The following is a 24,077-nucleotide window of genomic DNA, read 5'->3' on the forward strand; positions in this document are numbered from 1 at the left end:
CTATCATTTGATTCTTCAAATGGAAAAAAGTATCTTAAGGGATGGTTTAGGCGCTCTATTTATGAATTAATACAATTTTTAAGTTAGGTTAGTTTAGATTAGGTTATTATTACTTGATTCTTTAAAGGGAAAAAAGTATCTGAAGGGTTGGTTTCCGCCTCTAATATATATAAATATTCTTATCATTGTAATTGTCTCTATAACATGCAAAAAATGTAACGAAATCGAAGAGGCGTAACCCAATCTGGATAATTACCAAAAATAAATAAAACAACAATAGAAATTTTGAAATTTTTATTAATTGATTTCTAACAGAACAAATTGTGTAAATGCATTAAAATTATAATGCTCTGTAAAAGATAGTGGAGCATTTTTCCATTCCTTCAAACTCATATTCCCTTAATAAATCAACGAAACCGATCTGGAGAGAAATGACACAAACCGAAAAAAAAATAAAAAATAATATCCGACGAGGACGATTGTTTGTATCACGGTAAAGTCTCCAGTTTTCTATTTAAACAATTAAGTTGCAGTCACAGCTCCTCGTTACGTTATCTCGAATAACTTTTTTCAAATGTTCAGAATGTGATTTGTTCCACATTCAGTTAGAATAGGCACACATTTTCTAACTGTATCACAGGTAGAGTTAATTAAAAAAAATTGCTCTTATGTAGTAAAAAAAAATCGGTTTTTAAATATAAGAAATAATTTCTATTCCTGTATATTTAACGACTTAAATAAATTAAAAAAAAAATCTAGAAAATAAAAAATAATACAATAAAAAATATACAAATTATAAACGTATATTTAGTAAAAAACAGCTGGGAAGGGTCCAGTTTGAAATTATACAATACTAGAGCGGAATTAAAAACAGATGTTCAAAAATTCGGATGCTTGACCTTTATTTTTGTCCTTCACGACCTAGTACTGTTGTTAAGACACTAAAAGGAGCGAGCTAAAAACTTGATAATGATTTTTAAACCACCAAGTTTCGTTATTGTTTTTTACCCCATTGGAATATGGAGAAAAACGTCATTTTTTTCAATATGTACTCAAAAAAATACACTGAAAATAAATATCCCTGGAATTACAGCTAAAAATCCACTGAAAAGTGGAAAAATAATCTTGCAATTTAAAAATTACTGAGTTTTTTCACGCTCTTTCAAAAAATCATAGAAATTAAATAAAAATCGCACGAAAGAATTTTTTTCTAGTATCCTCTGTAGGTGTCCGACACGAGATGGGGGTATAAGGAAGACGAGGGGGAAAAGAAAGAAAGACCTTTATCGGTGATTTGATCCCACAGTTCCCAACTTAGCGATTCCCTCCCAAAATTAGGAGAAAAAATATGAAATGGGATGTTTTTAGAAGTATTTTCATAACTATTAAACAAAATCAAAGTGTAACAGTATAGAAAATCTACTCGCCCAATTAAAACTTCCGCGCCTTGGTGCCTCTTCAAGACGGTTGGCAACCCCTAGAAAGTGATATTACGATGATGAGAAAATAGTACTTAGAACATTATTTTAGAATTTTTCCAGCTCAAAAAGTGTTACCAAGAAAAGCTAAAACTCGCTTTGTGGCAATTATAAGTTGCTAGACAAAATTTTTGACAGCATTAATCATAAATATCTATGCGAGATACTATCATGATGTTAGATGTAGCAACTGCAGAAGACCAATGAGAAAAACGTACCGGTTTAGACAGCAAATTCAAAAAAGTACGATTTTTTGAAATTTTCACACTATTATACACTTATGTCACTTTACGAGTCGAGAACACCCCAGTAGTCGTTCTATAATTTCAACTACATGATCTAAAGACACCTACTGACGTATAACCGGTCAAATTAAATTCGTACATCACTAGAAAAAAATTCTATCGTCCTATTTTTCTAATTTTCTTTGATAATATTATAACAATTTTTTTACTAATCTCTTGTTAAGATTCGAAATTATTTTCATAAAAATCGGGGTAGTTTTGAAAAAACATTATCAAAATATAGAAGCTTCTCAAAAGGAAGACCGTGCCCACTCTAACATCTAAATTATCGACCTTATAAACTATTTTATTATTATTTTTTTTATATATATATATCTATATAAAAACTTAACTCTTTTTTTTAAATATAAATTAAATACGCTAAGATTTATCCGTCGCGTCAACGTCACTTGACTGTATTTTTATCTACGTCTCATAACTTTCCATTAAATTCGTCACAGCTTCGAGCTATATAATCGAGTTAACGATGATTATTCGCTTAGATCGGTAAAAATATCACAGTCAAAATGTACATAATTCTTAGCGCCCTAAATAGCTGTAACTGCAACGCTATTTGAGCCCTCTCGAAAAATCGACCTATAAGCCGTTTCCTGACAATAATTTCATAAACAACTCGTAGTATAGTGAATCAAACAAATCACCGGAATGTCGAAACTTTGTATATCGAATTTTGTAAGTTTTGAATTAGTAGCGACATCTATTGAAACTTTTCGTTATATGTGAAAACCATGTCTCTCAGTGTGATTTTCGTTTAGTAATTTTTAGTGTACTTTCTTCTATTTTAGAAGATTCTGAGGAAATTATTTTGGAAAATTTTGAGTATTTTCCGAACAAAATAAGTTTTCTTTCAAAATAATTCATCCAGAATCATTCAATTTTCTTTTAGTCTAAATTTTCTCAGTTTTTAGTCTATTTTCTTCTATTTTAGAAGATTCTGAGGAAATTATTTTGGAAAATTTGGTAAATTCCATGTATTTTCCGAACAAAATGAGTTTTCTTTCAAAATAATCCAAAATCATTCAATTTTCTTTACCTTACCCATTACTATCAAAGACAATGTTTTTGTATTTATAAAATTACATTTTTGGTCTTACGAGGTTTTGATTTTGATCAGGATACAGATGTCAAAATTTGTTATTCGGAGAGTGAAAACAAAGTTTCTTGGTCAAGTAAAATTGAGAAAAATGTCATTTTTGAAGAAGAGTAATCTATTCACAGATACAACTACACCACTAAAAATACATAATGCATTTTTTTTCGTCACTTTACACCAATGTCCCTTATGACAAACTCAAATCTGTAGAATGGAGAACGAGATATCAACAGATTTTGTATGAAAAATCTTGTGTTTCAAATTTTTGTTTATGAAATTATTCGATCAACCAGCTTCGGATAGAAAGCGTACTACCAACAGTTTACAAGAAACATTTTATTTACAAAATTTCAAATTCCTCATTAAATATTTTCACGTATCATTAAAATTTCCAATTTCAATCAAATTGATTTACTATTCAAAAACTATCGGTAGTACTCTTACTATCATTTTCGACATTTATTAAAGAGAGATTTATATTAAAATTCTTTTTATTAATACACACTTCTAATATTCTTAAACAAAAGTTAGGAGCACTGCATGACAAGTTTTCATCTTTGACAGGAAATACAATTTTAGCTGTTTTGTTTCCGCAAACTATTGAAATACAAACTCTTCATATTATATTGGAGATCTTAAAGGTATTTTAATTCGAATGTGAGGCAATACATGGCCAATAGAGGTCAAAACGTGGACATCCTATACACTCAATTGTTCTATAGAAATAGAAATTGTAGTTAAAATTTTTTACGATGGTAGTTATGCGACAAACTTTACTTTTATTTTGTTATATTTGATGGAAACTACAGTGAAGATTTGACAAAATGACACACTTATATTGACCAATATTTTTAAAAACATTTCAAGTTTAAACAGAATTCGAACAGAATGTAATGGTTGAATGATTCATTAAGTGGTAACGGTATTTTTCCCATTAAGTTACTTACTCCAATTGTTTGTCAAACTACAAACAAGACGAGGCAAAATGATACATTTACTTTGTTTGAAATTCAAAGCCATTTTAAATTTGAAAGAATTTGAATAGAATATAATGTTTGATTGATTCCCTAAATGGCTCACTCTCAATTATCTATTTACTCCACATGTGGAGTTACTTGCTTCAATGGTTTGTCAAACTACAGTGAAGCTGAAGCACATTTACTTTGTTTAAAATTCAAAACCATCGAAAATTTTGAAAAGAATTTGCACAGAATGTAATGTTTGATTGACTCACTCTCCATGTTATTTACCTCAAAATATTAATATTATAACTTTTTAAATTTGGAAAACATATTTTTTTAAATCAAACATATCAAGTCCAATACTTGCGAAAGTCATCGAAATATTTAATTTTTCAATAGTTTCAGCTAAAACTGTTTTTCCTCAAGAAAACTTTTCAATATTAAATCACAAAAATGCTCGTAATAGACCACGGAAAAAAGAAAAGAATAATACACGTATTCTTAACAATAGTTTTCCTATTATTTTTGTTTTTTTTTATCAGTAAGTTTCCTATAACAAGGTACACAAGGAGAGTTTTTCAAAACGAAAACTGGGAGGAAAATTTTACTATTATCGTCAGGAGTTTATTTTCTGAAATAAATAATGACTTGAAAATAATAAATATATAGGGAAATGTTGGGTGGAGAATTGGAGAGCGAGATAACACTGACATTAAAGTAGAGACTGGATTACTAGAAGTACGTATCGGGAGGTAAATAGGTACGTGTTAAGTATTTTAATCTAATAATCTGTCGAGCTTAATTACTCTTAATTTTCCCACCAATCATCGCGACTGTTAGAGTTGTTGTAGTTTCCTCCAAAGTTACTTCCTCTATCCATTCCTCCATAATGATTCCCTTTAATAAAGAAGATTTTTAACGTCTCAATTATAAAAAACTTTTTAACGACTAAAGATTCATGGAAAAAAGTTTATTTTACCTCCGTTTCCATATCCATTATTTCCGTATCCACCGCCACCACTAGATCTTTGTCCTCTTTGACTACCACCTCCGGATTGTTGACGATAATCTCTGCTACCAAAACTTCCTCCTCCGCTATTACCATACCTACCTTTCCCACCTCTTCTACTTGCGCTAGGTACTCTACCATCGGCAGCTACACTCTCCAACCAACTAGGATATTCCTGTTTGGCTTCAATTAATAGATCTAACATAGCGCTAGACAGATTTCTGTTGCGGTCATTGAAGAATGATGTTGCTAGACCTAAATTACCCATTCGGCCTGTACGTCCAATTCTGTAAGTGAAAATGTACCATTAACACATTGAAAATCTCAGCAGATCTTCGAGTAACTGTTTAAAAATTTGCCAGTACAGTAAAAATATTTGAAAAAAGAAAGATAAACTGATATAATCCGCAGTCAATTAGTAGAAGCAGCACTTTTACAATTGGATGAGTCAAGCATATTCTTTCTGCAACAGCAAAGCAATTTCTTGAAATACTGGGGCTTGTTGGAACCTTGTCAGGATGGCTGACAAGGTTCAAAAAACGGTATGGTATAAGAAAAATTAAGGTACGACGTACAAGCGTCAAAAATTTAAAGTTTCATTAATCAGAAGGAGTATACAACGGTGATGAGTCAGGATTCTTCTTGGAAATATGTGCCAACACGAACTCTAGCATTTTAAATCGAGAATTAAGTCTCGATCTAAAGCTTGTTGGAAAATTGAAGAAAACATTTAAGGAAACAAGAACTGAGAACCTCCCAAGACATTATTTAAACCAAACGAAAAATTATATGAACCAAACAATATTTAAAAAATATTAATTCCCTAAGTTAGAACATATTTAGAAATTCACCCCAGAAAGCTGTTTTATTAATTCAGAACGCCCCCAATGATCTTGAAATATTCTTCAAAGATTATATGAATCTCGATGCCATTTATGACATTGCAAGGAGATAAGTTCAGAAAATCAACATTATTGAAGTCTTGGCAAAATATTTTCCCAATTTTGGAAAAATCTTTTGGTAGAATCTCAAAGAGAAAGAAATTTCTGTTCAGGATTTAGCAAAATCGTTTGCTGGATGGAGAAAATATTGATGAAGATAATATCAATGCGTGGTTTGACTGTGATACTATAATCCACACACCTAATTACTGAACCAATTGTAAAATAAGCATCAACGTTGAAGAAGACGATAAAGTAGAGAAAGTGATGATAACACTCAGTGTCAAAATCCAATCCCAAATAAAGAAATGTTGGATGCAAAAAAAAACAAACTTTTATGAGTAAAACATCTGTTTATGTTAAATATTGAGTGAATAAATTGTTCAAATAAATATTTGTGTTAATTCTTTTATTTATTTTTATAATTTTGTGGATTATTTTCTATTATTTTTGTTTTATATTCATTGATACTTGGGAAAATTGCTCTGGGTATCGTGTAATCGACCATATATCCTGATTTTTCCAAGCTTTAGAGTTTGCACCTTAAAGTGCTCAGATACCCAGCAGGTGCTTACGAAATCTAGGAGAATACCTCGTCATAGCGCACCAACGCTTTGGATTTTGTTTTTTATTTTTAAATCTGAATAAATTGTTGTTTTTGTGTATGGATATATGACCATGAAAAAAAAAGCAATTAAAAATGGCTAAAATGTGTTGTTTATTAAAAAACTAAGCAAGTACTCCTCGATATATTTGGCAATCTAAATAAATACACCCAAATCAAATCTATTGTGATAATGGTCATCAAAAAATATGAATAAACACTCCAAAAATTATCTAAAACTCAAAATGCTCCTGCTGTAGACAATCTACTTGAAATATGGAGACTGAAACGAGCTGAACCATTTGAGCTTGTGTGTGAAAAATTAGTGTAAATCAGAGTCAGATCTGAGAAAGTGATCAGATTATATAAAATGAAAACTTGGACATCAGATGACATTTAGATTATAAACTTTTTGAATTAAGTGTGAAAATATATGAGAAAAAGAAAAAACTTCTGGTTCTCTTTAAAACAATATCCACTTTAGCTCTATTTGTGATCAAATAACTACTTTTATTTATTATAAATTTACCGGTGTACATATTCTTCGATGTCGGAAGGTAAATCAAAATTAATAACGTGTTTGACGTGAGGAATATCCAATCCTCTGGCAGCAACAGCGGTAGCAACCAAAATCGGAGTATTCCCTGATCTGAATTGCCGAAGGGCGTCTTCTCTTTCTCTTTGAATCCTGTCACCGTGAATCGATGTTACAGGATAACCTTCATTGTGCAAAAATTCTTCCAAAGCGTCAGCCCCTTTTTTCGTTTCCACAAAAACTAGAGTTAAACTTTCTGCCGAAGGTTGTTGCAAATCTGCAACGTTCAATAGATCCAATAAAAATGATCTTTTATCGTGTTCTTCTACCCACACCACCTAAAACAAAAAAAGGTTTCTAGAATAAATTCAATTTAAAATAAACAGAAAGACTTACTTTTTGGGTAATATTCTCAGATGTACTTCCTACTCTGCCGACTGCCAAGAAAATATAATTATCGAGAAAATCCCTAGCCAACATTTGGATGGGAGATGGAAAAGTTGCTGAAAACATCAAAGTTTGTCTTTCACCAGTTTTTGGCATAGTTTCTTTTTCGACGATACGTCTAATTTGAACTTCAAAACCCATGTCTAACATTCTGTCGGCTTCATCAAGTACAAGATAACGACAATAATCGAGTCCGATACGTCCTCTGTCTATTAAATCGAGTAAACGACCAGGAGTTGCTACAAGAAGGTGGCATCCGCGTTCTAATTCACGCACTTGATCGCCTATATGAGCGCCACCATAACTGTAAAAAAAATTCTTTTGATGTATAATGAAAGACTGAGATATTTTTATAATCATACTTACACAACACAAGGTCTAACTCTTGACCTATAAGAAAATTTTTTGCTTTCATCATAAATTTGTGTTGCCAATTCTCTAGTTGGTGCTAATACCAACCCTAGAGGGAACTGCTTGCGTCTGCCTCTACCATGCTGAATATTTGGAGGACCATTTTCAAACATCTGATTCAAAATTGGTACAAGGAAAGCGGCCGTCTTGCCGGATCCCGTTTGCGCGCACGCCATTACGTCTCTCTTCGATATGATAATCGGTATAGCATATTTCTGTACCGGAGTAGGGGAATCATAACGAGCCATAGCAATATTGCTACGAATTAGCTCTGTCAGCTGTACTTCCTCAAACTATAACACCCAAAAAAAATGTCGTTAAAAGTTTCCTTAAACATTCAGAAAAATGCTCACCCAAAAATTTATATTCATATTAAAATTTGAATTGGTAGCATAGTAATTTTGTCATTATACATTAAAAAGAAAATAGTTCCTGCTTTGAAGACCTAGTTCATAGGAGCGGCCAGTTTGATCTTTTATTCTTTCCCATTTTATTCCCTACTTCTTTCACAGTTTCAACCAAAGTTTTTCTTAGTCTTCCTCTATAATTTCACCTACTACTTTGGACTCCAAAAGTTCTTCTCTGTATTCTTATTTCAAACATATATATCTGAACCATCTGAATTGTTTAGTTTTTGTCTATATGCTTCATATCTTATTCCATTTTTTTTGTTTTACTTTTCATTTTCCTGAGAAATCTCATCTCATTTATATATATGCTATTTGATTTAGATTCAATGTCCATGACTCACAGTTTAATAGAACTCACTACATTTTTCAAAATTTCTTTTTTCATGTTTTTGGTACTTCCTTATGCTGTATGATGCTTTCATTACATTGAATAATTTTCCAGCTTTCCCAAATTTTTCGTCTATTTCCTGCTCCAGTTTCTACCTAGATATTTATAGCTCTTTACTTGTTCAATTTGTTTTCCCTGCATTTGAATATCATGTACTCCTTGCAATTATCATGTCCTCAATTTTATTTGTATTTAGTTTCATATTCATTGTAATATTTCTAGGTTATGTTGTAGATCTTTATAGATATTGGCTTCATCCTACGATACCCTATATTGAATATTTATCATCTGATTCTTTACTCTTTTCATTGTTTAATCTATTACCACTAGGACAGTAGTAGGCTTTGTACACATCCTTGTGTGTGTTGTAGTAAACTCTTTTCTTTGTTGTATACTCTACACTTTCTATTTTTTTTGCTTTAATCATCGTTATTGTGTTCAGATCTATATTAAGGTTATAAAGTATTTTAAATATATATTCCCTCCTTATTTGGTTGAAGGCTTTCTCCAAATTTATCAAGCGTAAAAGATTTTCTGTATCTTTATCTATTTACTTTTCATTTAATTAAATTGTAAATATTGAGTCGTTTGTGCTTCTTCCATCTCTTAAGCCACATTGTAAGCCCTCTAAAGTGATTTTGAATTAACTTATTATTTTCTACACTATTGTTATAAGTATTACACATTGACATTAAAACTCCAATTAAAGAAGAACACAACAACCATCAAACTATAGAATCTTCTGGAAACTTTTAGAAAATTTCACTTAGTGCTTACATGGCAAATATAAACAAACATCAGACTGGACTAGATAAAAAATAATAAATACTCAAGGGGATAATAAAAAGTTGGTGATTCATTAAAAAATACTGAATAGAAAAACTCACAGATGTAATGTGACGGGGGACTCTGTCTCCAGTTGCCTCCACCGGTATATCTTCATATTTACTAAAATTAATTCCAGTGTTGCCAATGCCAAACAATTCTTGTTCGATGCGTTCGTCTCTTGGCATAGGGATCGTCCAATCGCTTTCGGAAGAAATGTTCCTGCGGTTTTCATTCCAGCGGCCACCTCCACCTCCATTGTCATTCCACCTACCGCCCCCATCTCGATCGTTACCTCTTGAAGAACGCTCTGGTTCCTGCCAGCGATCATTGCGCGGTTGAAGATCGGTGTTACGGTCCCTGTCCCTGTCGTTATTGCGTCCACTACCCCAGTCATGCCTATTAATAAGGAATATACTCATATTCTCAAATTTACACAGGGTAATTACCTACCTGTCATAAGCATCGCCGTTTTGAAAATCTCTTCTATTCCTTGTATTAAAACTAGAAAAATCCCCACCCCTATTATCTTTTTCTCTGCCAAAGTTTCTGCTACCTCCTCTGCTGCCTCCTCTATCTCGTGAATCGAGTCCGCTACGATCTCTTTCGTAACGATCTTTATCGTAATTATTATCAGAAGATTGTTGAGATTGTGAAGACTGTTTGTTGCGTAAGTGCGGGGGCACGTAACGGCCGCTGCTGCTCGAGCTGCGACTCTGCAAGTCCAGACCAGCAAACTGGATGACAAACAAAGTACCATAAAAATAATGTTAGAACATAGTAGAACTGAATATCTTTTTAAATTTACAGAAACATCTATTTAATTTGGCCTTGATCATTCCAAACTATTATACTGTGCCAAATCTTGGCCGGAGTTTAACCCTAGTTAAATATAGAAAGAAATTTCTGTTTGATAATGGTTTTGAAAAATAAATTAAAAGAAATTAGTTACTAATTTTTTCGTCCTAATCAACATTCTTGTTTTTATATGCTATAATAGCACTGTCACAAATTAATAGATTTTTTTTAAATCGACAATAAGGATCATTCAAGCATTCACCACCATTAGTAATAACATTCATATAATCCCATTAAATTTAATTCAGAAATAAATTTACGTAACGATTATCAAATAACGGCTGATATTAGGTAAGATGATTAAATTGTTTAGGGAAGACCTTTGTTATTTTTAGGTAATAATCTAACATGAGAATGAGAATAGGCTATAATTACAGTAAATAAAAAGTATATTAACCTTATCATAAATTCATTATCAATGTGATAAATCATTAAAATAATTCATTTAGTATTTGGAATGACTACGATCAATAGTCAGATCGGAAGAACCTGCGACCTCCATTGTCAAGTCTTGTGGTCATAGAACGTGGTAAATGATGCGAAATATATAATAAAAAAACACTTACTTGCTGCTCTAGACCTGATCCATTTTGGTTGGGTGCATTACTCATATTATAACAATTCAAGACGTGTAATAGAAGTTTTTTAATATAAAAACTTCCAGCATATATTTCAGGAAAAGCGTTTTTAGTGAATCACAATATCACAAAAGCCGTACGTTACGTTCACACACGACACAAGTTGTGAAATGTCAGAATGTCAGCGACTGCGCAAGTCAAAGAGGTTCCTGGTGGATTTTGGGAATGTTTGCTAAAACTATTCTTGTTTAAAGGGTTTATTAGAATGTTGATGTACGAAAATTTATGGTACAAAATTTATGAAAAATGTTTAAATGACATTGTGTTACGTCAAAGAAAGTATAACTAGATTTTTTTTGAAATTCGTAGTGACATCTGACGTCTTTTTTGCAAAGTATATATTCGTATTCTATTTAAGTGGATAATTTCTTCTAAAATATTAGTGAGTAATATTTAAATAAAATACTATGTTCATTCGATAGAGTGCAGTGTAACTTTTATTTAAACAACAGTTTATACAGATGGAGGAAGAAGGCAGTAAGACTTTATTATGAAATATTAGCTGATCATTCATACTTTTTTAACAGTATTGTTTGTGGATCAAATTTAAAATTGATTCTGAATCAGTTAACCAATTTAAGATCATAGTAATGCGCATGGTTGATTTCGAAACTATTCAACTCTGTTAGCGGTTCTGATTCCGAATCAGCTTATGAACCGATCACATGCAAAGTTTCAAAATTGATGGTCGCAGGTCGATTACTTCTCCCCCCTAAACTGATTGAGATTCAGATTGGTCACTTCGAGAATCCTGACGTGACACATCCGCCATATTGTCGTGGTAGACAAGAAATCCTTTTTATCATTTGTGCATAGAAAATTGATTGTGTCGGCTGCTTTTCTCATTTGTATGAATATGTTTGGACACAGAATGAAAATAAAACACCACTACGATTAATAATTTTAAATGTTTGTAAAACAATATGGCGGCTGATTGTGGCGCTTGATACTTTCTCTATGGACACATTAAGTAAGAGTGCAATCATATGGAAGAATAAAGATTTCGGAATAGATCGAGCGTAATAGAGATAACCAATAGGCACTTTATTTTAGAGCTCTATGCTCCTATTCTCTGATAGCATAAGGAAAGGATTTTAGAGGATAGCGTTATAGAGAGTAGCGCTGATTGGCTATTTTTATTACGCTGCGTCTGTTTCGAAGCCCTCAGCTTTGTCATGTGACTACATCCTAAGTATGCTGCTCTATCATTGTGCGTTTGTTGACAAAAGACGTTTGTTGTGTGTGTGTTTATTTTGTATATACATACAGTTGCAGATAATACTACTATCGCAATTGTAATTATTGGAAATTACAGTAAATTAGTTTAAAATACGTCAAGTGATTTTTAAGCATTTGCACATGGTAGGTGACGTTTTGTAGTGTCAAATAATCTAATAATAATGCAGCAAAGAAACTCGGTTTTGTGTTTAAGTTCCAAAGCGAATACTCAAATAAAACGTGATCGAAAAAAGAGATTTACAAGAAAATCAGGTAGGGAGTACGTTAAAAGTGCATTATAACTACAAGATATGCTAAATTTTTACAGCTTGGTCTGGCTTTTTAGGACTAAAAAAGATTGTCTAACCCTTGAGCACATATGCATGCAAGGCAATTAAAATTATATTACTCGAACTCATATATACGTAATAATCATTACCTACATTTAATACGAGAATTTTTAACATTATAATTAAATTCATTGTTCTCTGATATATCCTTGACCAAAATTACTATCTGGAGTTAATTGTTTCATTTAGACCTAATAGTGCGTGTTTACTATTATATTAATATGTAATCTATTTTTATTAATTCAATATGAAAACTGATAAAAAATGATTAGACACAATTCAGCTCACCAAATGAAGAATGTCCTAAAAATGACTAACAAAATTGATGATTTTGGGGTAAGTCTTTCTTTTGAAAAAAAATATTTACATTTATTACTTGCATAATACATATTTTTTAATATACTTTGAAACTAATTTGTAGAATCCTCTGCTGCCCTTTCTACACACTATTGCTACAAAAGCAATTATTTTATCTGAGATTTTGCACCTAATTCTACATTATTTTCATACAATTAGTAGAATTTTAAATCCTGTTTAGTCCAGGATTTGTCTGACATCTTTATCTCACTAACTATTGAATTACAGCATGTCAGTTAATTAGGTACCTTTCTTTACATACCTACACTAAACTACATAATATATAAGTAAAATAGTTTTCGAAATACTCAAAAAAATGTTTAATTTTTAACCAAATTTTTTATATATTTAGCAGTTATGTTAATTAATATTAATAAGGCTCTTAAAGCATTCTCAGTGTGGTAATCAAATTTTGATATTGACAAAATCAGTTCAAAGAATTCTAAACAAGTTTTAAAATGGTTTTTCTTTAATCTTAGAATAGGCTTCAGATTTAGCGAAAACTTCTTCATTTGATTAATATTTCTTTCCCTTGACCATTTTTCTCATTATAAGAAAGCAGCTAAAAAGTACAGGATAAGGAAGATTGGAGAAAGAAGTCCATGCAATGATTCAACCCCAACAAGTCTTGCACCTGTAAGGATTAGAAGGATTTGAAACAATTGCACTTTTCTTTGGGGAAAACGAGGAATACAATTACAGGAAATGAAAAAAAAATATACAGGATAAAGAAGACTAGAAAAAGGAGCCCATGCAATGATTCAACTACAACAAGTCTTGCTCCTGTAAGGATTCGAAGGATTTAAAACAAGTACACTTTTCTTTGGGGAAAACGAGGAATAAAATGACAGGAAATGAAGGAAAATGTAGAGGATAGCCCATACAATTACTGAACTCCAACAAGTTTTCCGATTTATCATTTACCCCCATATTTCAATTCAGATAATTCCATTTGATAATCTGAATAACAACAAATCAACATCATCGGGATCTAGATAAAGTATTATCTTTAATTTTAAGTATTTAACCAGATAAAAATCGTGATAATACCAAATAATGAAAGAAGCGTGTCGAACATTAAATAAAAATTTCATAATAATTTGAATCTCAGTTGTTGCCTCGTGCTTTAGAATTTCGAATATCTGTCCATAATATTCAGTGGCGTGCGGAAATTCACTTCAATTTTATCGCACGTAAGTTGGAAACTAATTAATACACTACCTGTGAAACCCACCCTAGCAGTAAAAAAACTAACAACAGATACTTTGTCTTTTGTTTTGATGAGGAATGTATGGGATTATGATCCACCCCATAATCAAAGTAAACACTGATGTTAGAACCATGTGTTAACCTGTCTGTAAAATACGGCGGAGGCTCGGAGATGGGGGGCGACTGGAGACGTGATAAAAATTGAAGGGATTTGGAAAAAAGAAATTTCATATTTTTAAAGTTGAAAGCAGCGTTTACGTATGCGATACTGTCCTTGTGTGATGAAAATCTGTCTACTGCAAATGAAACTTTGTGGTTCAGAAAGAGGAAAAAGTCGCCAGGGGCTAAATCTGGTAAATATAGTGGGTGGGTAACCAATATACAGTATACAGTTATACCATAAAGGTGATTATGAATAGCATTGTTTTAGGTGTAGATAACACATTTTTTTTCTAATTTCAAGAGGCTTTTACTAATTTTTTGCATATTCCTCGTACCTCTTATCTTAATTCTTGAAACTAACACGTTATAAAAATAGTTTTATTCAATTTTCTAAACTGTTTATATATGTTTCTTCATAAAAACATAAATTTACTGCTGTTTTAATTATCCCTGTAAACTAAGTGAATATTGAAAAGATAAAACTTGGAAACGTTTTATAACGTCGACTGTTGATATAAATACAAAGATAAAAAAAATTATCATACGTACACTTAAGCTGGAATTGCGTCAATAACATCGCTACGATGTTCCTACTAATAACCTAATGTGTGACGTCAACTATGATACAAAGATTTTCCGTTTTTATAACTGAAAATAAAACTATTGAATCACTCGTACAAAGAGCGACTGTATAAATTCCATATACGAGGATTGTCCCAAAAGTACCTGGCCCAACAAAGAAAACACAAAAGTTTTGGAAAAAAAATATATTTTTCAACGTAATCTTTAACTTCATACACTTTTCCCAGTGTACTATTCAATAATAATTGTCAAGGTTTTCAAAATTGTTAGAAAATCTTTGACCACCGAGTTATCAAGTCAAGGGAACAGAAAATAATCCGAGGGGTCTAAATAAGGCGAATAGGTAGCGATTCAAACTTTAATTCATTAATTTTGGACATTGCAACAACAGATGTGTGAGCTGGGGATTTGTCTTGATGAAACAACACTTTCTTCTTAACAAAATGCGGCCGTTTTTGCTTGATTTCTCAGCCGTTGATAGTTTCTCCTATTTCAATATATTCAATCAAAATTATCTCTCAACAAAGCCGACGACATGACCTTGCAAACGCACCCATTTTGCGTAGAGCTTTCTCGTGTCCAAATTTTCAGTTAATATGAGGTGAACTACACTTTTTGAAATGCCTACTATGCCTGCTAGCTCGCGCACTTTTAGTCGACGATCTTCTAGTGGATTTTCTTTAACATTTCTCAAGTTGTCACCTCATTTGGTCGACCACTGTGTTGCTGGTCTTCGTAGGTCTTACAATCCCGTCTAATCTGTGTCACCCAATATTTTACTGTAGATAACGAAGGAGTAGTCGCTGATTCACTGATTGATGGCTGCCTGGTACGTTCTCTGGTTTTAGTTTTTGTCTTATACGTTATATTTTTTGTACTTATTTCATATTTTGTTGTCTCTTTGTTTACCGCCTCATTTATATCCTTCTCTAAAATATCAGACAAAGCAATTTCGTACAATTTTTTTTCACACTTAACATCATGCAGAGCTTGATTTATGATGAATATTTTCTTTTTCTACCAATTATAGAAAAATTTTACCCCGTGAACTAACGTGGACAAAGTAAATAACACAAAAATATTATATTTAGTGCAGAATCTAAATTTGTTTCAGTATTAAAAATGTTAGCAGTGATGGATCAATCTCAAAACGCTCCGGGTCCAAGTAATTCAAATCATCAAGTTTCCGCGCCAACTCCAGAAGAACCGGAAGTCGCCGAAAAGGATTTCCATTCTTCAGGTCGAACCGGCAGGAGAAATGCTTTACCAGACATTTTAAGTAAGATATATATATATATTATATATAAACTTCATAATCAATTAAAATTCATGCTCAGTTTCACCCTGTAAATTGATAAAGAAGACGAGTTGACACTTTTCATAGTCACATGATATGATAAATATTGTTACAAATAAATCTAAGACATAAGTTGTGAGGCCAGTCCTGTCCGGTTATAATGGAATTCTAAAATTAGTGATAAGTTAGTGAAGTGTAGTGTGAAGTGTTTAAATAGATAGAGTGAGTAAAAGATAGTGTTCGTAAATTCACCCCACCGATACTAAGAGTATAAATAAATAAGAATAACATTACATTGGTATCAGGTGTGGGTTATTGTAAATAAACATGGTAAATAGACTTTGTGACCTGAAAGTGACGGAACTGAAAGCCGAAATGAAGAATGACGAATTGGAAACATCCGGTAAAAAGAGTGAACTAGTAGGAAGACTCAAACTGGCACTGTTAAGTGACGGATTAGATCCAGAAACTTATCTATTCAAAAACGTGTCCTCCACCTTGATATCGTCAATTCCTGTAATGATGAACGATATTTCTATTCAAATGGACGAGAAGGTTTCAAGTTTTCAAATTTGAAAAACGATATTTCGGCTACGAGAAGATTTCCACTATGAAGGAAGATATTTCGACTTTGAAAAACGATATTTTGGCTAATATTGACGATATTTTGGCTACGAAAAGATTTCTACCATGAAGGATGATATTTCAACTTTGGAAAAAGATATTTCGGCTAATATTGACGATATTTTGGCTACGAGAAGATTTCTACCATGAAGGATGATATTTCAACTTTGGAAAAAGATATTTCGGCTAATATTGACGATATTTTGGCTACGAGAAGATTTCTACCATGAAGGATGATATTTCAACTTTGGAAAAAGATATTTCGGCTAATATTGACGATATTTTGGCTATGAGAAGATTTCTACCTTGGAGGATGATATTTCGACTTAGAAAAACGATATTTCGGCTAATATTGACGATATTTTGGCTATGAGAAGATTTCTACCTTGGAGGATGATATTTCGACTTAGAAAAACGATATTTTGGCTACGAGAAGATTTCTACCTTGGAGGATGATATTTCGACTTAGAAAAACGATATTTTGGCTACGAGAAGATTTGTTCCTCATGTTCCTCAGTTCCTCTTGACTCGCCCTGTATTAATTATGGGGATTAATGAAGCAAACATTCACGAAATATTTTGATAGATAATAAATCAATAATAATTTATTACTTTCTCCTGATGGATTACTTATTGTTTGTTTTATTCGATTTAGGTCAACATGCCGTTGTATCCAGCGCCGATTTATCATCAAAACTTCAAGGCTTAACAACAAACGATAACAGCGAATCATCGGACAAACCGAGTACTAGTAAAAGCTGAAATAATTAATTTAAAACACCGGAAAATCGGTAAAATTTCCACTTGAATTTTGTATGTTTTTCTAAAAAAAAAACCCAAATTAAAGAACGGTTATTCATTTTGGAGAAAAAAATTGTTGTTGAGTAGATACTCAGGAAAAGTAGGAAGTTTAAGGTTAAAAGGAAAATACATTAAATATTTTGTAATAGGAGTGGATTAAATTTTATTATTATAGTGCGTGAAATATCCTAACGTTAAATTAAAGACGTTCCCAAATGTGATTCGTGCTCAATTTATTCAAAGCTTAACTCAATGTCAATAATTTGAATTATAATTGAAAAAGGTCCGCGATTTATTGGGCACCGTTATCTCGGAGCACGACTCCGAACGACGATCTTCCGATGTGAAAAAGTTTAACTGCGATAGAATGTGACGTCATCAGCGCCGTTGCAACGTTATAAACCTCTATAAAGATTGGTTAGGTTAAATTTACCGTACGGCGCCAAATCTTTTGATACGTTCGCATTCTATCGCAAAATGTCGTAGGTTAAATGAAACGAAACATTTTGCGATATAATGCAAAGTCATATATACAGTTTGCGACGCACGGAAAATGCGTCGAATCAATAATCAGGAGTGTGTTCCAAAGTCACGCTGGAGCGCATACTTTTTGCGATCGGATTCAAAAAAATGTTAAATGAAAGGAGACATTTTGCAATAGTGTTAGCACCTAACCTAAACAAGTTTTATAAAGATAAAAAATATTAAGGAGAAGTTTTGCTCGAAAAGGTTGGAGTTTATCTCAATAAAGTTTCGATTTGCTCAAAAATTGTTATTTTATCGATGGATACTTTGGCTTCAGACATTTTTTGACGTATTTACAAAAAGGCGTTAACTAGTTTGATTCTGTCTGTCGCAAAATGTCTCATTTCTTTTAACCTCTGAAAGGGGACATTTTGCGATAAAATGCGACACCATCAATACTGTTTGTGACGCACAGAAAGTGCGTCAAATCAATAGTCGTTACTGTGGCGAGGGTTAAATAGAACGAGACATTTTAGTATAGAATGCGACACTATCAAAAAGTGTACGTTCCAGCGTTACCTTGGAACACACATCGGCGACGTCGCAAAATGATCTGATGATGTCGTTATCTATCGCGAAACGTTCGCAATTGAATTTTTTTTAAATCGGAATATCGTCGTGCTTCAAAATAACGGATTGGTTGGAATCATTGTTCAACAAACAACAACTTTCGTTAGTGACTAGATCGATACTATTGATGTCAATTATTCGACCCTGTATATACCCCTTTTGACCCGAACCTCATATATATTGCATCGTGTATGTCGCTATCTTATGTAATATCCCTACCAGTATACTAATCACCCTTAAAATCTTTTATGGCCCACAGTTTTTACAATCCGCGTTCATTTTTTTCTCTGTAAAAGTCTCCTGGAGATACGATACGCCCCGTACATTTTTCCCGCCAACCGGTGACGTCACGCGTTAAGTAGTATATTTTCCTGCCGACGATTCTTCGCCCGAACTGCCCCGCGTCGACGCGATAAGAATTGCCGCGATCTTTGAACGATGGTTGGCCCAAGAGTCGCATCCTCTACTAATGTATCAAATTCTAGAATATAATTGGTAACGTCTGAATTTGACGTATGTAGCTACGTGTGACACTGTCAATTGTAATAATTAAGGGATATACAGGACTTCACCAACTTGGTTTTTTTTATTCTATACATCAAAATTGTTGCTTAAATAAAAATAAATGTTCGCTTTGTGTTGCTCGCGCTTAAAACAAAAAATATATTTTTCTACAGTCGACTAATTACTATATCGAAGCGGTGTCTTTGTCAGCTTCTTCCCTTCTCTTTTTTTTTCCGGATTTTGGATTGGGATTGTCTCGACCCTTTTTCTGTTTGAAGCTAAAGGTAGTTGTTTCACCACTTTTGGATTCATGCTACAAAGCTTTGGTTCTTGCTTCTTTTGGTGCTAGCCCTAAGCGAGCATGACCTAAGATAATAAAAACTATTATATTATAATTATTAATAGTGCGACTGTAGAAAAAATCATGTTTTTTTCGAGTGTAAAGAATAATTGCCTCTCAAAAATCGTCGCGCTCCGCATCGCGTACTAACATTCTTTGTTAAGCGAAAATCTGTTACTTTAGGCTCTAAATACACAAATGACTATTACACTCCCATCCTTTTATCTATTTTTACTAATTATATGATGAAATGTCAAGTAAAAAACAATTTAAACACTCATAAATCGCTGTATAATATAATTTTTTTTCTTGTGAAATTATTATTTATTGTTATTTATTATATTTGTTAAAATGTCGAAATCGAGCTACATTGAAACAAGTGATTTTTCTGTAATATGTAGTTGTCAACTAGAAAAGTATAGAAACAAAAATAATTTCAGAAAGTTACGATAAAAAAATATAAATAGAAAGTTTCGATAACATAAATAAACCTAAAGACAGTTCTATTCTCAACGTCACATTCGTGAACGTTCTGTCATATGTAGTGGTCAACCTATAGGAATAAAAAATCCCATAATGTCAAATTTATTCGAAAAAGAAGAAGAAATAGACAGGTTCGAAGGTACTAGATCATTCTGTCCCGTTTGTTTTCTTCGCTTCCAAAAAAGTTGGGTCAAGTTTTTTCCGTCAAATGTAGCTGACAATCTATCGGAATAATGGATAGCTTAATGTCAAATTTATTCAAAAAAGAAAAAAAAGGAGACAAGTTCGAAGGTTTTAGAAGAAAAATGGACTATATATACAAGTCCTGTGTTCCGTTTATATTCTTAGCATCCAAAAAAGTTGGGTTAAGTTACTAGTTTTTTCCGTCATATGTAGTTGTCATTCTATCGGAATAAAGAATCGCCTAATGTCAAATTTATTCGAGAAAGAAGAAGAAATAGAACGTTCCTTTGTCCTGATGATGACTTATTGATAATAAAATAATTTCAGAAAGATCTCAATTTAGTCTGGAAACAAATAGAAATATTGTTGAACACACTATCTGTCACATGTTACTGTCAACGAGGAACATCTGAAAAAAGTATTTTGCATAATGTCAGAAGACTTTCAATTTGCTACTAAAGCGCCATTTTAATTCGCACTTTTTTATACAATTACATGGTCCTTATTATCTCTACATTTCATAGGTAAAATCTAGATCTTTCTGTGGAGGCGTCATTTTTTCGAAATGATACTGTAAGTAGAAATTGATACTTTCAATTTAAAGGGTATCTCTTGAATCGACGTTTACGTGGATTTTTTTACATGTAATCAAAATAACACATCACTCAATAAGTCGTGTGACCTAAGAAAAACATTCTTTTGCCAAAAATCGATTTTATTCATCAACTCTAACTTCTAGATTCCGTTCTGGTTGAAGAATTTATCTTTTGCCTCAAAATAGGCTTCACTTTCAGCAATTGCCTCTTCATTTCTCATCGGCGAACATTTTTTGAGATCAGCGAATAGCTAGTAGTCACTAAATCTGTACTATAAGACACCTACTTTGTAAAAAGCGTTCTAATGGTTAAATGTTCAGGCATTATTGTAAACACACTGCCTTCTGACATCTTTACGGCCTCATCTATCTCACGCAAATACTTTTGAAGCCATTGCTGAGCTTCTTCAGTATTTTTTTTTTATTAACAAGCAATGATAAATTAACATAAATTAACATTTGAAAATAACAAAATTAGCTTCACTTAAATGGCTGTCACTTTTTTTTGATTGATAGAAATGTCATGAAATTTGACACATAGTCTTTTGAAAGTTGGTACTTCATAAACGTCATAAGATTTTGACAATGACAGCGCCATATGTGTGTCAAACACACGAGTTATTCACTGATGTTATAGTAGATTAGAATATATTCAATTTACGTGTGGTATAATATTTAGTTAGAAGGAAATTTTTGTGACGGAAAAAATTAGTAATATTTGAATGGCGAAATTTTGTGTAACCATTCCAAATCGCTTATTTCAAAGTAGCTAGATACACAATGGTATTTAAAAAAATGAAACAATGTGCAATTACACTAAATTACTCATTATATGCGAAATTTTTGTATGATGCGTTTTTCCAAACAAGATTTCATTAATACATTTTTTGTTTTCGTTTTGTAATAATTTAATTTTGATTGTCAACGTGATTTCTCGTGGTGTGCTTCTCATATCATAATATTTATTTGTATAAGTGTTTTCGATTACATTTTATTCACATAAAATGTTAAAACACGAAATAATTGATTAAATGTATTCAAAACTAGCACTCGATACAACGTCTTATTCACAATCACTCATTTAGAATCAAAACAGTTTCATGAAAAAATGTCGTTTTACCCTGGGGAAGCTCTGGAATCTCCTTCTTTTCCTAAAAAATCCGAACTAAATGAACCCACCTCTAATATAAAATACATTCAAATTCCAAACAACCTTACCCCAAAAGACAAAAAAGACAATCGTACACATCCAAATAATCCACTATTACAGGCCAATTACACCCTACTTATCACTATGCCCAAAAAGGACCTCACCAGAATTATCCCAAAAAGGACCTCACCAGAATTATCCCAAAAACTTCGAACCACCAAAAAAACGTCGAAACCAAAAATTTAAAATTACCAAAAACCACAATTTACCCAACCATCCGGAATCTCCCTTGTACCCACCCTCCAAAATCTCCATATACAACTCCCAGGGGAAGTTATTCAATCTTCTCAATACTCTGGAGCCGTCGAGAGGAAAAAGAACCATCCTCGCAGCACTAATCCACGCAAAGACTTTTTAAAATCTGTGCCTCCTTCTCTCACTCGTGAGTAAAAATCGGACGAATCCTATTATCGAACAGAGCAAACGTTTACTGCAACCTTTCCAACAACCTTCTACAAGCACTTTTATTTTACGAACAGGCACTACCAATACGAGTACTGATTCAGGCCTAGCAATATGGACATAATCTCAACTCAGACCTGTCTAAATAGTCTAGATGATTCGCGCGTATGAATCATGCTAAAAATACTTTTCTCGCCCCTCGGGTTTCTACTAGATAAACATTTTCCTAAAGACCCAAGTAAAAATTTCCCTATTTCGGCTGCTAGCTATGACGTACAAAGGATTCACTGAAAATGATCTGGTCCATCTAGATAATTCTCCTATCGTCATCAGTGAAACGACACCCAGTAAAATTTCTTATCAATTAGAAGTGAAATATGATAATACATATCAAGTAAAATCTGTTTTTCGTTATTCTACTAGTGGATAAAACGGCACTTTATACGGTTGTCAGGTGATTGTGGATAAACAATATAATGGCATTTAAGACGTATTATATTAAGTTGAAGAAAACATCAGAAATAAAAATTTTGAAAAAATAAATGAACACATTGTACAGATTCTGTTTATATTTTTATTCGTTGTGTTTGAAATTATTTATTTTTTTAATTGAAGAACGGCCTTGATTCTCACAGTTGTATTCAACGATAATTGTGATATTATTTTAATTATTTATTAAATTTCACTTTTAGCGCATGTTTTGTTTTATTTTGACATCCATTAATTCTTGTTAAATCCATTTCAGTGGTAACGTAAACCTTCTTAGGTCCAAAAAAGCAATTTTTTTTAACTAATTGATTTTCTTTTCATTGTATATTCAAACATATAGAAAATATTCCTATATAACATCAGTACCAGTACCAGTGGTAGACATGTTTTCAGTATATGTGAAATATTGTTCCTCTAGGAGGTTCGGTTATGTTCCCAACATTCAAATATATCTGAAGGAACGTATAGAGTTCACTGTATTTCAACAAGAAGTCATGTCATTTATGAAGCTCAATTTGAGTCATCTAGCAATTCTGATTATTAGATTTTTTGCTTGTTAGTTGGGGTTATGGAAGGTAGGAACAAGGAGGAATATCTATTATAGAAGAAAAGTTGATAAAATGTCCAGTTGTTTATGATAAACAAATCAAAAACCCACTGGTATAGACAAAGACAATGTCGAGTTAAAAAATTTCATACTATACTTCAAAATTGAAGAATTTCAACAATTTGCCCTTCCTTTAACAATTACCCTTATGCTGATGTGGCGACACCCTTATTAAACGCATTTTGACAGACACTTTTTCTTTTTAGGCCTTCAAAACCGTTTTTAGAAGCAGGTTTGCCCTTTGCAAACCACCGTCTTGACTGTTTTTTTGTTTCAGGAGTAACATAGTGACTTTTTATATACACAGGTTGTTATCCTTTTTTTACCCTCCATATTTAGGTCTGCAAAATTTCCGAACTAACAAAGAAACAAGATATTTGTTTCCATAATAATTTTTATTTTTCTACACCCTTCCAATTAAAAATTGAAGCTTTCTTCCTCAAAATAGGCATTTACATCTTCATTAACGTCTTGTCTCCTTATGAAACTTTGAGGTTAGGAAACATCTTGGCATCCAGATCTGGTGAATAGGCTGGGTGATGAGTCAATTAGAAATGTAATTCGTGAATTTTAGCCATGGCAATCACCATGTGGGAAGGTAAATTGTTCTAATAGAAAAGCAATTTCTTCAAATGCGGTCGCTTTTTTGCAATCTTTTCCTTTAT

The 24,077-nt window shown here is 32.4% G+C and overlaps 2 protein-coding genes across 2 annotated transcripts; one reads left to right on the forward strand and one right to left on the reverse strand.

Annotated features, from left to right (window-relative positions):
• Window positions 1-279: 279 nt before the first annotated feature.
• Window positions 280-11,214, reverse strand: LOC130900589 (ATP-dependent RNA helicase DDX3X). The gene is made up of 8 exons (XM_057811288.1): window positions 10,833-11,214; window positions 9,862-10,145; window positions 9,471-9,807; window positions 7,741-8,078; window positions 7,324-7,678; window positions 6,922-7,265; window positions 4,818-5,134; window positions 280-4,735 (listed from the first exon to the last, which is right to left on the reverse strand). The coding sequence occupies exons 1-8, from the start codon at window positions 10,875-10,877 to the stop codon at window positions 4,647-4,649; spliced, it is 2,109 nt and encodes a 702-aa protein (XP_057667271.1). The 5' UTR covers window positions 10,878-11,214; the 3' UTR covers window positions 280-4,646.
• An 889-nt stretch (window positions 11,215-12,103) lies between these two features.
• Window positions 12,104-23,012, forward strand: LOC130901542 (uncharacterized). The gene is made up of 3 exons (XM_057812994.1): window positions 12,104-12,395; window positions 15,897-16,061; window positions 17,359-23,012. Exons 1-3 carry the CDS (start codon window positions 12,305-12,307, stop codon window positions 17,463-17,465), a joined length of 363 nt encoding a protein of 120 aa, XP_057668977.1. The 5' UTR covers window positions 12,104-12,304; the 3' UTR covers window positions 17,466-23,012.
• The last annotated feature ends 1,065 nt before the right edge of the window (window positions 23,013-24,077 follow it).

The sequence above is a fragment of the Diorhabda carinulata genome, chromosome X (genome assembly GCF_026250575.1).
Source record: "Diorhabda carinulata isolate Delta chromosome X, icDioCari1.1, whole genome shotgun sequence".
Classification (NCBI taxonomy): domain Eukaryota; kingdom Metazoa; phylum Arthropoda; class Insecta; order Coleoptera; family Chrysomelidae; genus Diorhabda; species Diorhabda carinulata.

What these genes read in the sequence shown, in the direction of transcription:
- LOC130901542 (XM_057812994.1), top strand. Translation starts at nt 12,305, where the DNA reads ATGCAGCAAAGAAACTCGGTTTTGTGTTTAAGTTCCAAAGCGAATACT. An exon ending in GAGATTTACAAGAAAATCAG is followed by an intron (nt 12,396 to 15,896) that starts GTAGGGAGTACG and finishes AATTTGTTTCAG; the next exon opens with TATTAAAAATGTTAGCAGTG. An exon ending in TGCTTTACCAGACATTTTAA is followed by an intron (nt 16,062 to 17,358) that starts GTAAGATATATA and finishes TATTCGATTTAG; the next exon opens with GTCAACATGCCGTTGTATCC.
- LOC130900589 (XM_057811288.1), bottom strand. Translation starts at nt 10,877, where the DNA reads ATGAGTAATGCACCCAACCAAAATGGATCAGGTCTAGAGCAGCAA. An exon ending in GATCAGGTCTAGAGCAGCAA is followed by an intron (nt 10,146 to 10,832) that starts GTAAGTGTTTTT and finishes TTTGTCATCCAG; the next exon opens with TTTGCTGGTCTGGACTTGCA. An exon ending in CTGAGAATATTACCCAAAAA is followed by an intron (nt 7,266 to 7,323) that starts GTAAGTCTTTCT and finishes TTTTTGTTTTAG; the next exon opens with GTGGTGTGGGTAGAAGAACA.